The sequence below is a fragment of the Mustela putorius genome, unplaced genomic scaffold (genome assembly GCF_011764305.1).
Source record: "Mustela putorius furo isolate JIRA1106 unplaced genomic scaffold, ASM1176430v1.1 tig00000198_pilon_pilon_pilon, whole genome shotgun sequence".
Taxonomy (NCBI): Eukaryota; Metazoa; Chordata; class Mammalia; order Carnivora; family Mustelidae; genus Mustela; species Mustela putorius.
Window position 1 is genome coordinate 8,621,613 of NW_025421311.1, and position 21,543 is coordinate 8,643,155.

Sequence of the window (21,543 nt, forward strand, 5' to 3'; positions counted from 1 at the left end):
GTGACACCATGTATCTTTTCAAATACCCGCTGGCTAAGTGAACAGCATCTTTAAAGAAGTGTCTATTGAAGTTCTTAGTCCATTTTAAATCAGATTAATGGGGTTTTTTGGTATTGAGCTGTGGGAGTTCTTATATATTTTGGAATTGAACCTCTTTCCAGGTTATGGTTTGTAAATATTTCCTTCCATTCTCTAACTTCCTTTTCACTCTGGATTATTTAGGTTCTTGTTTCTTATTCATGTTTTCAAATTCCTTCTTTTTTATTTAGAAATATCAAATATGTTTATGTTCTTATTTTAGTAATTCCTAATCAACGAAGTCTTCCAGGTCAGCTTTGTTATTATTGCTGTTGGTTCTCAAGTACAACAACTTGTTCACTTCTGTACTTTGTGATTGAGATTTTTATTGTGATTTCTTGTTCACTAGAACTTTATTTGTAGTAATTCTTTGACACCTGGGTTAAAGATCCATTTCTCTGGAGAAGCTTCCCCTTTTGTTTTTGCAAGATACCTATGGGCACTGCCAACCCAGAACAATTTAAATAAATTCTCAACTTGGGATTTGGGGGGATCATGTAAGGTGATGTTCATTCAGCCCTTAACCAATGTCAAGACCAATACATGGTTACAATCCTTAAAGACAGCACTAGCTTGCTTCCTTCTCTGTGCCACCCAGAGTCACGGCCAAAGAATTTCTGTGTCTGACATTTTTAACTGTTTTCTAGTGGGGATATTTTTAATAATCATTATTATAAATACCTTTCAAAGCATTATTAACACATTAGGTTGCATGTTTAAAAAGTGGCTTTTATTACTGCAACACTTAAATGCTTAATACTTCCACTAATATTCAATCAACCGATAGGTACTTGGTGAAAGACAATGTGCTGGTTGCAAGTAAGAGCAGTCAGTCCCACAACGGGAATAATTTCCTCTCACCTAAGCTCAAGGAGAAGAGGTAAATCATGATTCTGTATCTTGCAACCAAAATTTAGGCTCTACTAAATCCTACCACATGAAACACCAGTTACCCATATATTAACTTTACATGAAGATACGGAACTTAACTCACCTCAGGAAGGAAAAGTGATCATTAAAAGTTTTCCCCTCCAACAGTGTTTCAAAACACCAAGTCCCACTTCTTTCCTCAACAAATTAAAAATATAATCACCATATAATCCAGCAATCCTACTTCAGGATACACATCCTAAGGACATGAAATCACTATCTCAAAGGGATAGCTGTAGGCCCATGCTTACTGCTGTACTATTCGTAATAGCCAAGACACAGAAACAACCTAAATGTCCACCTATGAATGAGTAGGTAAAATGTGGTATATATGTACAGCAGAATATTATTCAGTCATAAATTTCAAAAGGAAATCCTACCACTTGCAACACACGTGGATGGACCTTGAGGGCATTATGCTAAGTGAAATGTCAGACAGTGAAAGATCAATCCTGTATCATCTCACATGTGGAATCTAAAAAAAGCCAACCTTGCTGAAACAGAATAGAATGGTGCTTCCCAGGGGCTGGGGAAGCAGAGGGAAGGGAGGAGACAGAAGATTAGGAGATGGTGGCCAAAGCATACAAACTTCCACTTAGAAGATGAGTAAGTTCTGGTGACTATAGTTAACAATACAATATTAATGTACTTGAAAGTTGCTAATAGAGAAAATCTTAAAATGTTCTCTCCACATAGAAAGTGGGAAGTGATGGATGTGTTAACTAACCTTACTGTGGTACATCATGACATATGCATTTATCAAATAATCATGCTGTACATCTTAAATTCACACAGTATTATTTCAATTATATGTCAATAAAGCAAGAAAAAAAATTTTAAGTCCTACTTTTTTTTTTTTTTTTAAGATTTTTAAAGATTTTTTTTTAATTTATTTGACAGAGAGACACAGCCAGATAGGGCACACAAGCAGGGGGAGTTGGAGAAGGAGAAGCAGGCTTCCTGCTGAGCAGGGAGCCCAATACGGGGCTCAATCCCAGGACCCCAGGACCAGGTCCCGAGCCAAAGGCAGACTTTTAACAACTAAGCCACCAAGGCACCCCTTAAGTCCTACCTCAAATACAGTATTAGGAGCTAGGACGAAGTGTTTTCTATTTCAAACACTGCTTATGATCAGAAAAAAAATGTTATAATGGGCTTCCATCATAGCACTTTTAGCACTTTTAGAAGCAAAGTTTTATACTCACTTGTAAAAGTAAAGTTCACAGATACAGCTCACAAAAGCCAGGAGACATCGTAAAAAGTAGAAGACAAGAATCTGAAAGAAACCCAGGACAAGAAAACAGAAGTCACAGAAAACTCTTAAAGATGAAACACTTCCATTTGTCATTCATTACACTGAATTGGCATAATCCTTTTGAAAAGCAGCATGTATCAAGAACCATACATGTATTCCTACCCCTAGACCAAGTACACCTATTTCTACAAGACCAGCTCGCAGAAGTAACTCGGACTAAGCAGGGAAGGTTAGTTCTACTCATGAAAATGGTAAGTGTGGCAGTATTACATTAGGAAAAAACTGCTTAAAAAAAAAAAACTACACAACATCCAATGATGGGGAAATGGTCCAATCAATTATGCATATGTATTTCATGGACTATTACAGATCTTGAAATTCACAATTACAGCAACAGTGGAAAAATTCATATAAAACTCATACAATCAATAAACATTACCTAAACAACCATAATATATTGATAATGACAGCTAATTACTCAATACTAGATAAAAATACACATTATATTATTTTACACATCAGAATTATAGCTTTGGAAATCAGAAGCATAGGAGATGACTGAAAAGAAATGTAGTGAAATGGTTAAGGTGACTGTATCAGGCTACCAGGACTTAGATGTATACTTTCCCTCCTGTCTTCCAAACACATGTAATGTGATTAATTTCATAATTAAGAACATCAACTTAAAAAACAGTAACAGGAGTTTTATTAATAGTTTTCATACTATAGTGCACTGGTATATTTAAGAGCATTGAATACTTTAGAATGTAAGCAGTACTTATATATATATCATGATTAAGATTACTGCATGTAACTTAGGGATACTTCACATTTTCAACACTATAAACAAAATATTCCAAAAAGAGCACAATAAATCAAAATTAAATGCCAGATTCATTCATTACTTCAATAAAAACACACTGAAAGCCTAATATACACTGAGCACTATTCTAGATGCTGCTAGAATTTCAGATAATTTTAATACAAAGTACCTACACATGTAAAGACCCCTCATCTAATTAAGTATAAAACATTTGGAAAGTTAAAAATTAGGGGTACCTGGCTGCTTCAGTCAGAAGGGCCTATGTCTCTTGGCCTTGGGGTTTAAGTTCAAGCCCCACATAGGGAGGGTGTAGAGATTACTTAAAAATAAAATCTTTAGGGCGCCTGGGTGGTTCAGTGGGTTAGGCCGCTGCCTTCAGCTCGGGTCATGATCTCAGCATCCTGGGATTGAGTCCCCCGTCACGCTCTCTGCTCAGCAGGGAGCCTGCTTCCCTATCTCTCTCTCTCTCTCTGGCTGCCTCTCCGTCTACTTGTGATTTCTCTCTGTCAAATTAATAAATAAAATCTTTAAAAAAAAATAAAAAATAAAAATAAAATCTTTAACTTTTTTTAAGATTTTATTTATTTGGGGGCACCTGGGTGGCTCAGTGGGTTAAGCCTCTACCTTCGGCTCAGGTCATAGTCTCAGGGTTCTAGGATCAAGCCCCGCATTGGGATCTCTGCTCAGCGGGGAGCCTGCTTCCCCTCTCTCTGCCTGCCTCTCTGCCTACTTGCGTTCTGTCAAATAAGTAAAATCTTTTTTTGTTTTTTAAAAAGATTTTATTTATTTGACAGACACACAGCGAGAGAGGGAACACAAGCAGGGGGAGTAGGAGAGGGAGAAGCAGGCCTCCCGCTAAGCAGGAAGCCTGACACCCAGCTTGATCCCAGGACCCCAGCCGAAGGCAGACGCTTAATGACTGAGCCACCTACACACCCCATTGAAAATAAAATCTTTTAAAAAATTAAACATTAGGGGTGCCTGGGTGGCTCAGTGGGTTAAGCTGCTGCCTTCGGTTCAGGTCATGATCTCAGGGTCCTGGGATCAAGCCCCACATCGGGCTCTCTGCTCAGCCGGTAGCCTGCTTCCCTTCCTCTCTCTCTGCCTGCCTCTCTGCCTACTTGTGATCTCTCACTGTCAAATAAATAAGTAAAATATTAAAAAAAATTAAACATTAACATTAATTATGCTAAAAATTAACATTAATGTAAGAATTGTCTTTGGACCGGACAACAATGCCCCAAAACAATTAATATGCAACACATAACTAGAAATATTGGTCAGTGCAAAGGGATAAAAGAAAAAAGGAGGGATAAGGAATGGAAGAAACTAAACTATACCTACACAGATGGAAGAGAATCCAAGACCTACACCTGATACACCAGTGACACTAATGAGGAAATTTAGCGAGATTTAGATTAAGATTAAAAAAAAAAATTGTATTCCTATCAGCAATGACCACCAAAAAACCCAGCAAAACAAGATTCCTTTCATAACAGAAATAAAAAAGTATGAAGAATGTAGGCATTAAGCTTCCCAAAACTTGTACCCATTTCAGTCTTAACATTTACAAATTTTATTAAAGGATACAGAAAACCTGACTAATTAGATAAATACATCATCTTAAGGATGGAATAACAAACCTATAAAAATACTGATTTTCATATTAATATAATTAAATTGGATTCCAATAAAGAAAAAAAAAGAATTTGGGGGAGGGGCAAATGTGAAAGGATTTTTAAAATACAACTTTTATTTTATTTTATTTTAAAGATTTTATTTATTTGACACAGAGAGAGAGAGAGATCACAAGTAGGCAGAGAGGGAGGGGGAGCGGGCTTCTTGCTGAGCAGAGAACCCGATGCGAGGCTCGATCCCAGGACCCTGAGATCATGACCTGAGCCAAAGGCAGAGGCTTACTCCACTAGGCCACCCAGGCGCCCCTAAAATACAACTTTTAAAATGGACAAAGTAGAAAATTTATCAATCAGATTATTAACACACACTACAAAGCCATAATAATAAAAATATGGTATTAACAATTTGACCAATGACCTAGAATAAGGAGGACATAAACAGACCCATACATGTGGGAATAAGGTGTCTGATAGATAAGGTATTACAAATCAGAAGAGAAAGGATCGGGCGCCTGGGTGGCTCAGTGGGTTAAGCCGCTGCCTTCGGCTCAGGTCATGATCTCAGGGTCCTGGGATCGAGTCCCGCATCGGGCTCTCTGCTCAGCAGGGAGCCTGCTTCCCTCCCTCTCTCTCTCTTCCTGCCTCTCCATCTACTTGTGATTTCTCTCTGTCAAATAAATAAATAAAATCTTTAAAAAAAAAAAAAAAAAAGAAGAGAAAGGATGGATTATTTAGAGATGGTACTGAAAAATCCAGTTCACTGTATCATAAAAAATAAAGCTGCATCTTTCTACAATTTATAAAAAATAATATTCAAGGGGTGCCTGGGTGGCTCAGTCATTGAGCATCTGTCTTTAGCTCAGGTCATAATCCCAGTGTCCTGGGATCGAGCCCCATATGGGGCTCCCTGATCAGCGGGAAACCTGCTTCTCCCTCTCCAGCTCCCCTGTGCTTGTGTTCCCTCTCTCACTATCTGTCATAAATAAACAAAATCTTAAAAATGGAGATTACTTAATAAAATTCTTTAAGAATATTTGAAGGTGGGCGCCTGGGTGGCTCAGTGGGTTAAGCTGCTGCCTTCGGCTCAGGTCATAATCTCAGGGTCCTGGGATCGAGTCCCGCATCAGGCTCTCTGCTCAGCAGGGAGCCTGCTTCCTCCTCTCTCTCTCTCTCTCTCTCTGCCTGCCTCTCTGCCTACTTGTGATCTCTGTCAAATAAATAAATAAAATCTTAAAAAAAAAAAAAAAGAGTATTTGAAGGTATTAAAGCCTTATATGTGACAGGTAAAATTATAAAGCTAAGAAAATACTTTTTAGGGGCGCCTGGGTGGCTCAGTGGGTTAAGCCACTGCCTTCAGCTCAGGTCATGATCTCAGAGTCCTGGGATCGAGCCCCACATCGGGCTCTCTGCTCAGCAGGGAGCCTGCTTCCTCCTCTCTCTCTCTGCCTGCCTCTCTGCCTATCAAATAAATAAAATCTTTAAAAAAAAAAAAAAAAAAAAGAAAGAAAGAAAAAGAAAATACTTTTTAAAAATATTTCTTTTTTGGGGGGTGCCTGGGTGGCTCAGTGGGTTAAAGCCTCTGCCTTCGGCTCAAGTCATGATCCCAAGGTTGTGGAATTGAGACCCACATTGGGCTCTCTGCTCAGCAGGAAGCCTGCTTTCTCCTCTCTCTCTGCCTGCCTTTCTGCTTACTTGTGATCTGTCAAATAAATGAATAAAATCTTAAAAAAATAAAATATTTCTTTTCTACAATTTGAGAGAGAGAGCAAGAGAGAGCACAAGCAGGGTAAAGGGTAGAGGGAGAAGCAGCCTTTCAGCCAAGCAGGGAGCTCAATGCAGGACTTGATCCCAGAACTCCAGGATCATGACCTGAGCCAAAGGCAGACACCCAACTGACTGAGCCACCAATGTACCCAGAAAGCTAAGAAAATACTTAAGAACATCTTTGTGAACTGTGGTAAAGAAGGATTTCTTTTAGAAAGACCCAAAACCTACCAACCATTAAGTGAAAAACTAATTGGCTTGACTTGAACAAAATTAAAGATTTCTGTTCAACAAAAGGCCCACAGACAAAACAGAGCAGTGACAGCTTAAAAAATTTCTAGTATCTAAAACCTACAAGGGGTTACCACTGAGAACTTCTACAAATCAGAGGAGAAACCCAGAAAAACCAGTTGAAAAACAGCCAAACAATGTGAATAGGTAAATCATAGAAAAGAACGAATGAATGACAAATAAAAATGCTGCATCTCACAAGTAACCAAGGAAGGACAATTAAAATGAGAAACATTTCACATACATGAGAACCGCAAAAATTAGCAAGTCAGAACATCAAGTGCTCAGGAGATGTGAGGTGGCTGAAATATGGAACACTGTTGCAGAAGTGTGAAGTTGGATAGCCACTCTGGGAGTAATATGGCAATAGAAATTAAGTACCCTCTACACACACACACACACACACACACACACACACACACACACACAAACATCCCACGGAATACATCCTTCAGAGAAACCACACACACAGATCCCACTGAATATATAATTCAGAGAAACTGAAAACCAGATCCAGAGGGAGATAAAACCAAGGTATTCCTGTTTAGGGTGGCAAGAAGTTGGAAACCATCACTAGGGGTGCCAATTATTACCAGATGCTCTTTTAGCAACAATCCACCCTCTCTACTGGGCATGAGGATGCTGGGATTGGGACTCGATAACTCTAATTCCTCCTCGTCAAGTGGCTTCCTACTGGCTTCCATTGGTAAAACTTACCAGGAAGGAGACTGTATGGAAGAACAAGGGAAATCTTCATTCCTGTTCTGCTTCCTGCTCATATAGTTGATGTAAGGGAAGAGTGATAGGAGATAAAGGATTCTGCTGAACATGTCAAACTGGAAGGGACAGTGGATACCCAAGAGGACACAAAAGGCTTAAGCATTGCATATGGTCATTTCTCTACTAAGACCTCTCCTGTACACCTCTCCTCTGCTAAGTTCTAAAAACCAGAAATTAGCTATTAGGTAGGGAAGGGAAAGACAGAGTTGTATCACTTTCTAAGACGCTACCTTTCTTATCAGTCTAAAATGCATACACAATCATGTCTCTCCTCTAAAACCTCTGGATGGCTTCAGAAAGCCCTTGGGGGTATAAAAGTCTAAATGCTTACTAGAACCTACCAGGTGTTGTATAAATCTGGCCTCCTCCTACCTTTCAGTATCATAAAACCCACTCCACCACTCACGGTCTCTTCCAAGCATCAAGCTTATTTATACAACAAGGCCATACTGGCCCTCTTCCAGCCTCATGGTTTTCTTCCCTCATCCCCATCCTTCCTTTACCTAGATGACTCCTACTCACCCTCTAGTTCTCTCATCAGGGACTTCTGCTTCATGGAAGATGGATTAACCATACTTTTCCCTTTTCATCCTGCTCTGTAAAACCAACAACTCTGGACATTATAGGTGAAGTAAACCTGGGACAATTCAAGGTAGGGAGAAAGCAGCAGACTGCCTAGGGATTTTAAGACCAGAGGAAAAACAAAGTTCCCTAGGTTTTCTTTCGCCTTCTATATTCCAGACTTAGAACTAAAGAAGTTGGCAGCTAGAAATGCAAATGAGCACAAACACCAACCAAAGCCTGGTCAATCTTGCCAAAAGGCCGAGAAAGGGGTAGCCTAACAAGACAGAAAACCTTCAGACAATAATCACTCTACTCCAGCAAAGCACTCCAGAAAGAAGGGGGGAAAAAAAAAAAAAGGAGCTTAACTCACACCCATGCCATCAAAGGTCCAGTAGGAAGCCAGGGCTGTCAGTGGAGACCACTTGGATAATTCTTGACGCACTCCTGCCCACAGGAGTGAAGGCAAAGTGAGGAACCTCAACTTGTACCCCAACCTGGCAGTAACAAAGGTGGATAACACCCTCCTTTCTCCTACTAGAGTGGGATCAAGAGCAGCCAGACAAAACAGAAGGCTTCAAAAAGACCCAAAGATGCAGAGGAAGCATGCTGGGCCCATGAATAAGATCCAGAGTCTCATAATCCCACAAATGTCCACATTTCAACTGAAAATTACCTGGAGAATCTCAAACTGAATAGTTGAAAATAGTCAATCAGCAGATACTAACAAGATGAGACAAAAGTTAGAATTATCTGACGAACTTTTAAAGGAACGGTTGTAAAAATGCTTCAATGAGCAATTAAGAACACACTGAAAACACGAAATACAAAGTTCCAGTAAAGCAACAGAATATATAAAGAAAAACCAAAGGGAAATTTAAAAACTGAAAAAATATAACAATCAAGATAAAAGCTCAACAGATATACCCAAGAGCAGAATGGAAGGGACAAAGGAAATAATTCGTGAACTAGAAGATTAGAAATTGCTCAATCAACACAGAAAATATTTAAAAAATAGGGCCTCAGAGATCTGTGGGACCATAATTAAACATCTAACATTGATATCATTGTAATCTCAAAGAGAAACAGGGCAGAGATGACAAAGTATTCGAAAAAATAACAGCTAAAATCTTCCCAAATTTGGCAAAAGACATAAGCCTAAAGATTCAAGAAGTTTAGTAAATTCCAAACAGCATAAACCCATAGATATCCATGCCAAGACCCCCTACAGTCAAATTTCTAAAAGGTAATCAGGTTAGGTCTCCTTTAACTCCTAATTATCCTTTAGCACTCTGTTAAAATTAGGATCTCCTAATAGGCTGTCTTATTGCACACTGTACTTTTCGTCCATAAGACCGACTGCATTTATAATTACTTGTTCAATATTCATCTTCCCCACTAACCTATAAATTCATGAGGTCAAGGATTTGGCCACTGTTACACCCAAAGCACTCAAAGTGCCTACCAGACAAAATTTTGTCCATTAGTTTATATCCAAAGTATATTAAAAAAAAGTCTACAATTCAACACAAAGGAAAAACATCCAATTTAAAAAATGGGCAAAGTCGGGACACCTGGGTGGCTCAGTTGGTCAAGCAGCCAACTCTTGATTTCAGCTCGGGTTATGATCTCAGGGTCCTAGGATCAAGCCCTGCATTGGGATCCTAGCTCAGCTGTGAGTCTGCTTCAGGATTCTCTCCCCCTCTCCCTCTGCCCATCCCCCTGTGTGTGCTCTCTAAAATAAATTTTTTTATTTTTTTATTTTTTTTAAGATTTTTATTTATTTATTTGACAGAGAGAGAGATCACAAGTAGGCAGAGAGGCAGGCAGAGAGAGAGGAAGGGAAGCAGGCTCCCTGCTGAGCAGAGAGCCCGATGCCGGGCTCAATCCAAGGACCCTGGGATCATGACCCGAGCCGAAGGCAGAGACTTAACCCACTGAGCCACCCAGGCACCCCTCTAAAATAAATCTTTAAAAACAAATGGACAAAAATAAATAAATAAATAAAAATAAAAACAAATGGACAGAAGACATGAGTAGACATTTCCCCCAAAGAGGTCCAACACACACATGAAAAGATGCTCAACATCAGTCATCAGGGAAACACAAATGAAAACCACAATGAATTATCACCTCACATCTGTCAGAATGGTCAAAATCACAAGAAACCAGTGTTGGTCTGGATGTGAAGTAAAAGGAACTTGGGTGCACTGGTTGGTGCAAGCTGATGCAGCCACTGAAAAACCTGGAAGTTTCCTCAAAAAATTAAAAATAGAACTAGCACAGGATCCAGTAATTGCACTACTGGATATTTACCCAAAGAAAATAAGAACACTAAACTAAAAGGATATATGCACCTCTGTGTTTACTGCAGCATTGTTTACAATAGCCAAATTATGGAAGCAGCCCAAGGTCCGTAGATAGATGAATACAGAGGTGGTATAGACATACAATGGAATATTATTTGGCCATAAAAAAGAATGAAATCTTGCCATTTGCAAATACACAAATACCATATGATTTCACACATATTCTGAATATATGGAATTTAAGAAACAAACAAAAAAATGAAGAAAAAAGACAAAACAAAACAGACTCAACTACAGAAAACAAACTGATGGTTACCAAAGGGACGGGGATGCAGGAATGGATGAAACAGGTGGTGGGAATTAAAAATACACTTATCTTGATGAGCACCTAGTAAGATATAGCATTGTTGAATCCCTATATTGTACACCTGTAACTAATGTAACACTATATGTTAAGTATCCTGGAATTAAATTTTTACGAAGTTGCCCCAGTAATGTTTGTTAAATGAACAAATGATTACTCTTTAAAAAGTCCTCTCCTACCTACAAATCTATTTTGTCCTTTTCTGAAAACTGTTCCAAAGACTGCTCTCTTAATCACCTCTAATTGCTTCCAGGTTGCCTGCCCTTACCTTATTAGTCTGAAGAATTCTTGCATGAAATGCAGCTGGCCAGGCATGAAGCAACAGGTAAGCATAGGAGCGAATCGCATAAACTGGGGAATATTCCCAAGTCTGAAACCCCTTCCCATAGATGAGGTAGTGTGTCTGAAAATAAAAAACAGTTTCAGGGTTAAATTGGCCAAAAATCTTTGCTAAGCGAATACAGGTAAAGTTTCCAAGCAAAAATATTACTAAGACAAAGGTACAAAGAAATGATGAAATTCTTAACAAGATTTACAATTAATAGATAAGAATCAAAATGATCCAATACTGACTAATATTAGGACATTATAACTTCCCCAAGATTATTGTTTGGTCAATGTCAAAAGTTTGAATTTTACACTCTACTTATTTTTTTTTTTTTGAAATACTCATTAGCCAAGGGATACCTTGGCTCAGTCAGTTAAACATCTGCCTTTGGCGCAAATCATAAACCTCCTGGTCCTGGGATCAGGAGCCCGAATCAGGCTTCCTGCTTAGCAGGGAGTCTGCTTCTCTCTCTCTCTCTTTTTTGCTCTCATCCCCCACCACTCATTCTCCCTCTCAAGTAATTAAAATACTCATTAGCCCAGAGAAATTCTAAACCTTAGCATTTTTCCTTAAACTACCTATGCTAAGCATTTTTTAATGCAAAATGGGATCTGAATATTTCACCTCTGAATTCCCTGTAATAGGAAGTCAGCAAACATATATTTATACACATATATATGTGTATAAATCACAAAATAGTAATACAATCATACCATTTAATAACATTTTATTTTAGCAATCAGAAAAAAGAATAAAAAAGGTTGAAAGAAAGTCACTTCCGAACCATAAGACTGTGGATTCTGAGAAACAAACTGAGGGTTTTGGAGGGGAGGGCGTGGGGGTGGGGGGGTTGGGTGAGCCTGATGGTGGGTATTAAGGAGGGCATGGATTGCATGGAGCACTGGGTGTGATGCATAAACAATGGATCTTGGAACACTGAAAAAATAAAATTAAAGAAAAGAAAAAGAAAGTAGTTACCTCTAGGGACTAGGATTTGGCTATGAGAAGTAGAACAGAGAGCTATGGTTTTCCCTTTAAGTTTGGTTGTAGTTGGTAACTTTAAAAATTCTCAAAGTATTATTTTGATTTAAAATAAATTTACAAAAGTTACACATCACATCTTTTTTGTAAAAAGCCCCATTTTCCCATGGCCTTCAAGGCAGGTAAATCATCAGCTTAGAATACAAAAGTGTAAATAAAGTTGTTTTACTCTCAGCCACAGTTGTATATTATTTGTATCCTGATTGGCAACAAGGTCCCAAGCAGTGAAATCAAGGGGGGGAAAAAAGAATGAAAACTAAAGAAATCACCTACTGGTTCCCAGTAGTTGAAGGTTTCATCACAGTCAGAGATGTTGCTCAGGAGGGCAGCACATAACCTTGCTGAGAGCAGACACTTGAAAGCAGTAGATCCTTCAGGTGCCCAAACTTGTCCTGCTTTGTTCCCAGATAACCTGCTCCGAAGCAAAGGGAGGATATGTCAGGAAGACCTACTAACTAGAAAGCGGTTCAGGGCAGAAACGGCAAGAATGCCCAGGACATCAAAGCACACTTAGGTAATTCACCTCAAAAGTGAGTTGTTCTAAGTAGAACACCGAAGGGACGAAGACCTGAATGAATCTTACTTTCCACTTCCTGCTCCTAATGCGTAAGCTCGTTCATACACTTTAACTCACTGCCGATGACACTCCTTAAAGGCCACAGAGCTCTCCCCTTTTTCTTTCGTAACAAGGTCACTACTTCCCACATCTTTATTCATTCCCCCACTTGTTCAAATGCACAGAGGCCTAAATCTGTGCGAAGTGCATAACCCCCTCCAGTTCCATATGTTGACGGGTCCTTTACTGCGGTCCTAAACCCGCAGTGCCTGGGCTTGGGGAGAGAGACGGTTGCAGGTGCTGGCGGCTGTGGGGCCCACACTTTAGAGGAAGGGGTTAGGACTCTGCAGGCAATGAAGGAAACTGAGGCACACTGCCGGGAAAGGTCTGCTCTTCTCTCCCCCTGCGGCTTGGCCAACTCAAACCGCACGACACCAGCCCGCTCTGGGCCTGGGCCAGCAGCCTCCAAGCCTCCCTCCCGGCTTTCTTCCCGAGAAACACGGGACGCACGATGGGGGACCCAGGGCTGGGCGAAGACCGGACGGGACCCGTCCAGGAAGAGCACAGGTACCGGGGGAAACCAGGCTGGACCGCGCCGCCCGGGGAGACCCTTGGGGCCAGCCCCGCGCCGCCCGGCCGCCACGCCCCCGCCGCGCCCGCACACCTACTCGGTCCGCGGCTCCGCGCCGCTCGCCTCACGGCTGCACAGCAGCTCCCGCAGCTTGTCCGCGGCGGAGACCGTGTCCCCGCCGCTGCTCCCGCTCCCCTTCAGGCGCTGACGAGCCCCTCGGCTCGCCATGGCACGCGTGGAGAAGAGGTACAACTCGGCACACTACGAAAGCGGCGAGCGCGGAGACATAGCTTTGGCTGGCAACGGTGTCCGCCGAGGGACAAAAGACCTTGACATGCGCAGAAAAGACTAAATTAAAGTGTTATTGGGCCAATTGGGGCAAATCCCGAAGTAGAGAAGAAATAAGACCTGAGATTTGACCTTCACCACCAGTTATCCCTTCCACACATTTGTAATTCTGGGCATTCCGCCCTCCGTCCCACTCTCTTCCTCCACTCTTCAGCTCTAATGGAAAATGGCTAACCACCTCGACCTCGTGAGCTGAGGTATTTATCCAGTTAAAGATAACAGCACAGCTGCAGAGGAAAGGGGAGGTTCTTGAAAGGTCACTACACCTCGCCCTCTGTCTTTTGGAGAGCGGGATAGAGACAGCCTGTAGCTAATTAACTGCTTCAGAGAGACAAAGCTGTAACGGCAGAATATAGAATAAGAAAAAGGAAAGCCTGAAGAAATCTTGTGCAACAAATCAACCATACACCTGGCACTGCCATTGCTGCTAGCAGTTCGATAAGCATTTTACACACTTTATCCTTTTTAAATACAATACAACCACCTTGTCCTTATCAATAAATAAACTGAGGCCCAAGGTTGCATAGCCAGGAAATGGTGGAGCCCTGTTCCAACTCAGGTCTGTCTTATTAGGAAGCCCATGTTTTTCCCACAAGGAGATCAGGAGGAAACACCTGATGTTTACAGGTGATAGCACACCTCTCACTCCCAGAGGTTATTCATCTATTCCTGATTCTCTGCCCACTCCCCCAGGCCCAGAGTTCTGTCCCATCCTATAGAGCTTCTGTAGCAGTAGCTGAAACGTTTGTACAGGCAGTGTAGAAATGGGCCTTACAAGAAATGTTAAAAGGACTTCTGTAAAGAGGGATGGCAGTAAGTAGAAGACAGCTACAGAAGGAAAAAACTTCATGAGTAAAAGCTAACATAAATATAGTAATCACTTTTAAAGCTAGGGTGGAGGTTAAGAGACAAAAGTAATAAAATCAATTATATCTAAGATTAAAGGGACCCACAAAATGAAAAGATGCAAAATAGAACAACATATACATAAAACATGTAAAAATGGGAGTAAAAATGAAGATCTTTTAGACGGTGTTCAAACTTAAATGACCATCACCTTAATATACACTGCTATACACTTAGAATGTTATTTAGAGGGAGTGATGAATTTGATAGAATCCCAGATTATTATTTCGTGCCACCTGGGTGGCTCAGTCGTTAAGCCTCTGCCTTTGGCTCAGGTCATGATCCCAGAGTCCTGGAATCGAGCCCCGCATTGGGCTCTCTGCTCAGCAGGAGGCCTGCTTCTCCCTCTCCCACTCCCCCTGCTTGTGTTCCCTATATGGCTGTGTCTCTCTCTGTCAAATAATAAATAAAATCTTTTTTTAAAAATTCACAAATATTGAAAATTGCTCAGTTCCTATAGGCAATTATTAGGTACCAAGTTCAGACATCCCTACCTAGCCCTATCTCCTACAGACATCCCTTTTTCATTCCCCTTCTCATTTCACTCTCATGCAGGCCCCTCCCTGCCTCTACTTAGGAGTACTACAATAGCATCCTTACAGAGGTCCCTCATCTCAAATTCATCCTATGCAACACTGTTCAATTAATTTTCAAAAGCACTACTGTGGGGATGCCTGGGTGGCTCAGTTGGTTAAGCCTATGCCTTCGGCTCAGGTCATGATCCCAGTCTGGGCATCGAGTCCCACATCAGGCTCCTTGCTCAGCAGGGAGCCTGCTTCTCTCTCCACCTCTGCCTGCCACTCTGCCTGCCTGTGCGCTTGCACTCTCTCTCTCTCTCTGACAAATAAATAAATAAAATCTTTTAAGAAAAAATTTTAAAAAGCACTACTCTGTATTGCCTCCTTAATCAAAAATCACCAGTTCTCCCATTGCCTGCCAAATGAAGTACAAAACCTGTATTCTAGCATTGTCTTTCATCTGCTAAATCCAGGCCTAACCTACTTTTCTAATCTTCTCTCCACCACTTTCCTATACACATTTACATTCCAACCAAATAGCCTGAAAAGTGCCCCGGTGCTCCTTTATCTATACCTCTGCCTGGAATGGACGTCCTCCTCGCCTGACAATCCTCCCATCCTATCACTGTCCTTATTTTAAGGTCTAGCTCAAACACTACCTTGTCCATGTAGTAGGCAACACTAGGGATAGAAGAAAGCTATACATCAGGGATGCTTGGGTGGCTCTGCAGGTTAATGGCTGATAGGTGTTTTTGGCTCAGGTTCGTGAAATGGAGCTCCACACTGGGCTCAGACCTGGGCATGGAGCCTACCTAAGATTCTCTCTCTCCCTCTGCCTCTGCAACACCCCCAATGCCTGCCCAGTGTGTGTGTGTGTGTGTGTGTGTGTGTGCGCGCGCGCGTGCGTGCGCGCTCTAATAAAAATTAAAACGAGCCCCCATGTTGCATCACCACTTCTTCATATCAGGGGGCTTAAGTGGGTAGGAGAAGAATCAATGAAACAAGATGGGATTGGGAGCGAGACAAACCATAAGTGACTCTTAATCTCACAAAACAAACTGAGGGTTGCTGGGGGGAGGGGGTTTGGGAGAAGGGGATGGGATCATGGACATTGGGGAGGGTATGTGCTTTGGTGAGTGCTGTGAAGTGTGTAAACCTGGTGATTCACAGACCTGTACCCCTGGGGATAAAAATATATGTTTATAAAAAATAAAAAATTTAAAAAAAAAATTAAAACAAGATATAAATCACATTGCCTGCCCGCAATTAGCTTATAGTCTGGGTAGAAAGACAAGCAATAAATGTGTCCATAAGAGGTGCCTTGATTCTTCACCCCACTCCCCAAAATGTTATGCCAATTTTTCCATACTCATTAATGATACTTCTGTTCTTCCAGGTCAAAAAACACAAAGTCAGTCCTGCTTGATTCCGGTTTCACCCATACACATATATTTCATCAGCAAAACCTTTTAAGTATCACCCAGCCCAACAACATCTTACCATCCTGGTCCAGTCACCATTACCGCTCACTGGCATTACCGTAATTACTTCCGAGTTTGTATCTTCACTTCCATTCTTGCCTCTACACGCTCTTCTCTGAATACAAGAACAAATAAGACAGTTACTTCCTCCCAAGAGTTTACAATATAATTCCAATCTGCAGAGCCTAACTATTCATTAACAGAAACATACATTAATTAACATTAGAGGACTCCATTCTGTGGAGTCTTGGGCTGAGCCAATCTCCCAGTGTCTCTGAGAGATGCTTCCAACAGAAGGCTCCAGCATCTAGGAGACCAAAGTTTAATCACAGCGGAGAGGTTACTAGTGAAGACTGGAAGAAGTAACAATGGGAGAAGGAACATGGGCTTTAGAGTCAGACAAACCCAAGTGTGAACTCTAAATCTGATATTAATTAGTTCCATGACTTCAACAGTAGTCACCCATGGAATAAATGTTATCATGATGGTACCAATACCAATTATCGAGCACTTTCAACTTACCCAAGCTAATAAATATTGGTCTGACTCCAAAAACCACTCTCATAAGTTGACTTAGTGAGATAATACATATTGGGTTAAAGAAGAGGAATTGGCAGTAGGGAAAAAATATAAATATGACACTGAAGTTCTATTGCATCTTCATGAGTGAAGCATCTAAAGTACAAGATACTGTTTTGTTAGTGTTCCTAGTCATGACTCAGGAAAATTCAGTATAATATCAAAGGTTACCAATCACATTATAGTCTGTGAGTTTAAGTGATAGAGCCCCAAGTTCATTTAGCATCAACCAACATTGGCTAGAGTCACAAGGTAAAGATTTCACAAAAAAACACAGTCCAGAAAGGACTACAAGTTACAAATTGGTCTTTTCTTTTCTTTTTAAGATTTTATTTGAGAGAGAGAGAGAGAAAGTGCACACAAGCAGGGGGGAATGGGCAGAGGGAGAGAGAAGCAGACTCCCTGCTGAGCAGGGAGCCCGATGTGGGGCTCCATCCCAGGACCCTGAGACGATGACCTGAGCCGAAGGCAGAGGCTTAACGGACTGAGCCACCCAGGCGCCCCCAAATTGGTCTTTTTCATCTGCACCTGCACCCATACCCACAAGGTAAATTCACTAAACTACCGAGGTGTTACATGTAGTCTTTGCTGAATCTCCTTCCTAAACTGGGACTGCATTGATGCCACCTGCTGCTGAGTGAGGGCCTTGTCACATGTCTGGTAAGTCAATCTGTAGCAGAGACTGACCTGTTGAGTCTCTGGATGCTGAAAACTACTAAGGAATTGTATGGATATGACAGTGTCCTGGGACACTGCTCGGGCCACTGTGTGAAACTCTAGTTCATCAAATTCTTTCTTCTCATCTAACCAAAAACTAATATCATGCACATAGCATGGGGGATACAGGGAATAGCTTTTAAAGGATTCTATTTTCCCAGGAACAAAATGCTTCAGGAAACGGTGGTCAAAGGTCCACAACATCCTCCAGTCAGAGATACCCCAGACAAGCATGGCTAGTAGGTCCAAGTTCACAGACACAAACATAAAACACTGGTCCCTGTGCACAATGCTTGTAGCAGATGTAGTGACAGACCCAATAATGAGATCCTTGGCACAATCTGAGCCAAAATTATGAGACTTCACATTAATAATATAATCGTTTCCGTTTGGTTGAAAGACAAATTCCACTGAACTGCTCAGCTTAGAGCCCTCCAACCATGTCTGGTTCAGAAGGCTATCCAGAGTGTCCTTCAGGTGATCCAGTAGTGACTGAAGATAACTATCCTTCAGATTTTTATTAAACCCAAGGATAAATAAAGTCTCATGGAATGCTGGCATTGTGAAAGGCAAGATGCGGCACTTCCGAAAGACAGGTCCGCTGAGGACGTGCACAGAACCTGGGAGGAAGTCTGGTGCTTGGATGACAGCCTGAACATGAACTAGGAGAGAAGGTCTAAGGAAGAGCTTGGTTTGGCCACAGATTTCTTCATGAGTTTCTTGCTTGCTATCTCTTCCAGAATCCTTGAGAAGGCTAAATTCTGAAAATAACTCTAGGAAGTCTTCTATGTCTTGTGTTGTCCCACTAGTCAGGGACTCAGAATTTGAGTTATCTTCACAGAGACTAATCCAAAAGGCAGCTGACAAACAGTCACAGTTCCAGGAAGTGAGAACACTAGGGCTTCCCTCTGGCAGCAAAGGGAAGGAACACTTCAGCCTCTTCAAAGGGAAAGCTTTGCCCAATTCAGCAATGAGTTTCTCATTAATGGTTTTGACAGGATGACATGAAGGTGCTTCCAAGAAACCTCTGTTTAAACACACATAAAAATAACTTTTTAACTTCAAGTAATAAATGATTATAATGGATCTAGAATTAAAAGCACAAAGAATACAGAAAAGAATTATCCTTAAAGTGATCCTAAAAGCAAATTTAAAAAATTACCTACCAGAAACAGATATCATGTGTTTCAGAACTCTGACAGCCACCATTTGTATGATGTACCAAACAAATTTTAATTCTAAAAAGGCTTGTATAAGGCCAGACTGACAAGTATTCATAGCACCAACATCATTAACAATTTATATAGCATCCATTCAATACACGGTTGGCATCAAGCCAATCAGGATACAGCTAGAGACAGAAGTAATTTCTGGTAAAACAGCAGGTTACCTGTTCAACTTTCCTACAAGCGCTTCTGGTTCTGGAAAGGAAAACCACCGGTCACCCAGTTTGATCCTGAAGATTCTGGGTTGTGAACCTTCAAAGGGTAAGCTCCGAGTGAAGATATGGTTCAAAGCACCTTCTACATGAAAGGGCTTATCTTGACTCCTGGCAAAAGAGTCACCAAGTATGGAGTCTGTCATTTTCTTAATTAATTAATTTACTGTCATTATTTTTAAAAGCCAGTCTTTTTAGAGACTAAAGCAGGAAAGTGGTAGGGGAAAATTGGCCTCAGAGATTTTTTTCATTATTAGTGTAAGAGATGAAAAAGACTTAAATGTCTGTTATTACTCACCTATATCCAGTGCACTTGTACCCTGGCACAGCCTCACAGCCAAAGGGATGCACGTCACTTAAAATGAATCCCCCCAGAGCTGCCATGGCAACCACTTGCCAGCTGTTGTGCCATTCTCTCCTGGGCTTATCAGCAGGAGTCCCACCTTGTCCTCTGCACAACGCCACATGGACTTCTCCTTCATCTGCAAGAACATCCTTACAGCTGACATGGAGAGGAGCACATCAGCCATTTATCAGAAATAAGTTGAAGTTACCATAAGAAGAAATTTGTATATACCTACTTCGGGTGTGAAATAACTAAAATCCAATCGTATCTATTTATAAAGGTCTATAGATTTCAAACAGGCAGAGAAAGAAGTAAGAATGTAAATTCTGTGCTCAACTCATAACTGATACTAGGGGCTGACCAGGGTATTATCTGGTTTTGTAACTGCATTGTTCATCTAATGTCATAGAAAGGTCAGTGCCTGCCAAGTTCCTATACATGATTCACTGACTGGGCTGTTCTTCCCAGTTTAGAAAGCTGTTCTTTTCACTCCCTTCCTATTAAAATTCTGTATTTCAAATACTAACTTAAAACCTTGGCTGTGTGAAAAGTTTCTTGACAACTATGGCCTCTAGAGACCTCCAAGAGTACCACGTGTTTTGGTATAATAGTGGAAAGCACTGGGTTTGTTTTTGTTTTTTTAAGATTTTATTTATTTATTTGACACAGAGAGACACAGCGAGAGAGGGAACACAAACAAGGGGAGTGGGAGAGGGAGAAGCAGGGTCTTCACTGAGCAGGGAGCCCCATGTGGGGCTGGATCCTGGCACCATAACCTGAGCAGAAGGCAGATGCCCAACAACTGGGCGGCCCAGGTGCCCCTAAAGCACTCTTTTAAGTTCACATTAATTTGAGGTAGTTACTGTAAATATCCTCAGTTTATGGATAAAGAAGCAAAAGCAAGTAAGGACCAAATAAGCTTACCCCAAATCACACAACTATATGTGGTAGGTAGGGATTTTGAATCCATGCTTTTAGCCATTAGATTATTCTGGCTACCATTATTCTGCATTATCCCAAATAGGTGAGTGAGCCTTCTTTGACACGCCCAAGAGCTTACACACTATTTGTACTTTATTTAACATTTAGGATTCTGCTTTCCCAACTAGACTGTGGGTTCCTCTGGAGCGTCATAGTCTCTCTCAACCTCCCACAGTAACTTAAACACGTATGCCTTATTTCCCAAAACTAAAATGTGTGAGTGCAGAAACTATGTAATGTCGATCTTAAACATTTTACTTGTGAGTGGTCTCCTTTCCTCACCTCTGGAAAAACTTGGCAAGCAGTTCCCGGTTCTTAGCTACTCCAGCTTTTCGTCCACAGTGCGGAAAATTAAAATAAATTCGATCAAACTCTCTATGCTGCGGTTTGAAGGCGTCTGCCAGCTGGGTGCAGTCCACACCAAAACGCACCTCGGTACCTGGCACGAAATACAGACAGATGGGTGTCTCAAGACCTGAATCCCTCCCTGACTTGGACCGTGCAAGACAACCCCGGTCCAAGCCCACAGCCGGTTTTCGGGGAACCGGACGCTCCAAGGCAACCTACACTTCCCCTCCCTTTCCAGTTCGGGCCGCGCCAGTAGCGGGGCGGGGCGAGGGGGTTGCTGCGCGGAGGGGATGGCCTCGCTACCTCGCTCGAGCAGGCGCCGCAGATTCTCCCGGGCCACCGGATTCCCGGCCACGTCGGCCGAGCGCTGGAGGCAGGTGGCGGTTACACGGGTGCTCGCATCCAGGGTCTCGCTCAGAGCGGCGGCGAAGGAGAAATTACCCTCCCCAACCAACAGGAGGCGCCGAGGGGCCATGGCCTCAACCAGCTCGTCTCTCGCGTCCTCGGAGGCGCCAGTTTCTTACGTCACTTCCTCCGTGGGGGACCCTGCGGACCTCTTCTTCCTGCGTCGCCGATTGATGATGCACCGACAG

At 41.7% G+C, this 21,543-nt stretch overlaps 2 protein-coding genes across 5 annotated transcripts in view; both read right to left on the reverse strand.

The window, feature by feature from the left end:
• The window catches only part of ALG9 (ALG9 alpha-1,2-mannosyltransferase), a 94,987-nt gene extending 81,360 nt beyond the window's left edge, over positions 1-13,627 (reverse strand). For 2 of the 3 annotated variants that reach the window (XM_045077552.1, XM_045077554.1), the window contains exons 1-4: positions 13,386-13,625; positions 12,435-12,573; positions 11,061-11,195; positions 2,214-2,284 (exon numbers count right to left, since the gene is read on the reverse strand). In XM_045077552.1, coding sequence (XP_044933487.1) covers positions 2,214-2,284; positions 11,061-11,195; positions 12,435-12,573; positions 13,386-13,516 — 476 coding nt within the window. In that variant the 5' untranslated portion in view covers positions 13,517-13,625. Of the gene's footprint in view, positions 1-2,213; positions 2,285-11,060; positions 11,196-12,434; positions 12,574-13,385 lie in introns of all 3 variants that reach the window. The other variant, XM_045077553.1, reaches the window with a different exon arrangement.
• Positions 13,628-17,508: 3,881 nt separating this feature from the next.
• FDXACB1 (ferredoxin-fold anticodon binding domain containing 1) lies at positions 17,509-21,525 on the reverse strand. 2 transcript variants are annotated; one of them, XM_004749797.3, is made up of 5 exons: positions 21,254-21,525; positions 20,885-21,041; positions 19,574-19,777; positions 19,228-19,386; positions 17,510-18,864 (listed from the first exon to the last, which is right to left on the reverse strand). In XM_004749797.3, exons 1-5 carry the CDS (start codon positions 21,423-21,425, stop codon positions 17,682-17,684), a joined length of 1,875 nt encoding a protein of 624 aa, XP_004749854.1. In that variant the 5' UTR covers positions 21,426-21,525; the 3' UTR covers positions 17,510-17,681. The 2 variants fall into 2 exon arrangements, with proteins under 2 accessions (XP_004749855.1, XP_004749854.1); XM_004749798.3 differs by lacking the exon at positions 19,228-19,386 and having other exon boundaries at positions 17,509-18,864.
• Positions 21,526-21,543: the final 18 nt, after the last annotated feature.

Bases quoted from the DNA above. Each gene is read 5' to 3' on its own strand.
- FDXACB1 (XM_004749797.3), bottom strand. From the start codon at position 21,425: ATGGCCCCTCGGCGCCTCCTGTTGGTTGGGGAGGGTAATTTCTCCTTC. The intron at 21,042-21,253 runs GTAGCGAGGCCA...ATTTCGTGCCAG, and splicing joins GCGGCGCCTGCTCGAGCGAG to GTACCGAGGTGCGTTTTGGT. The intron at 19,387-19,573 runs GTGAGTAATAAC...CTCTTTTGCCAG, and splicing joins TACAAGTGCACTGGATATAG to GAGTCAAGATAAGCCCTTTC.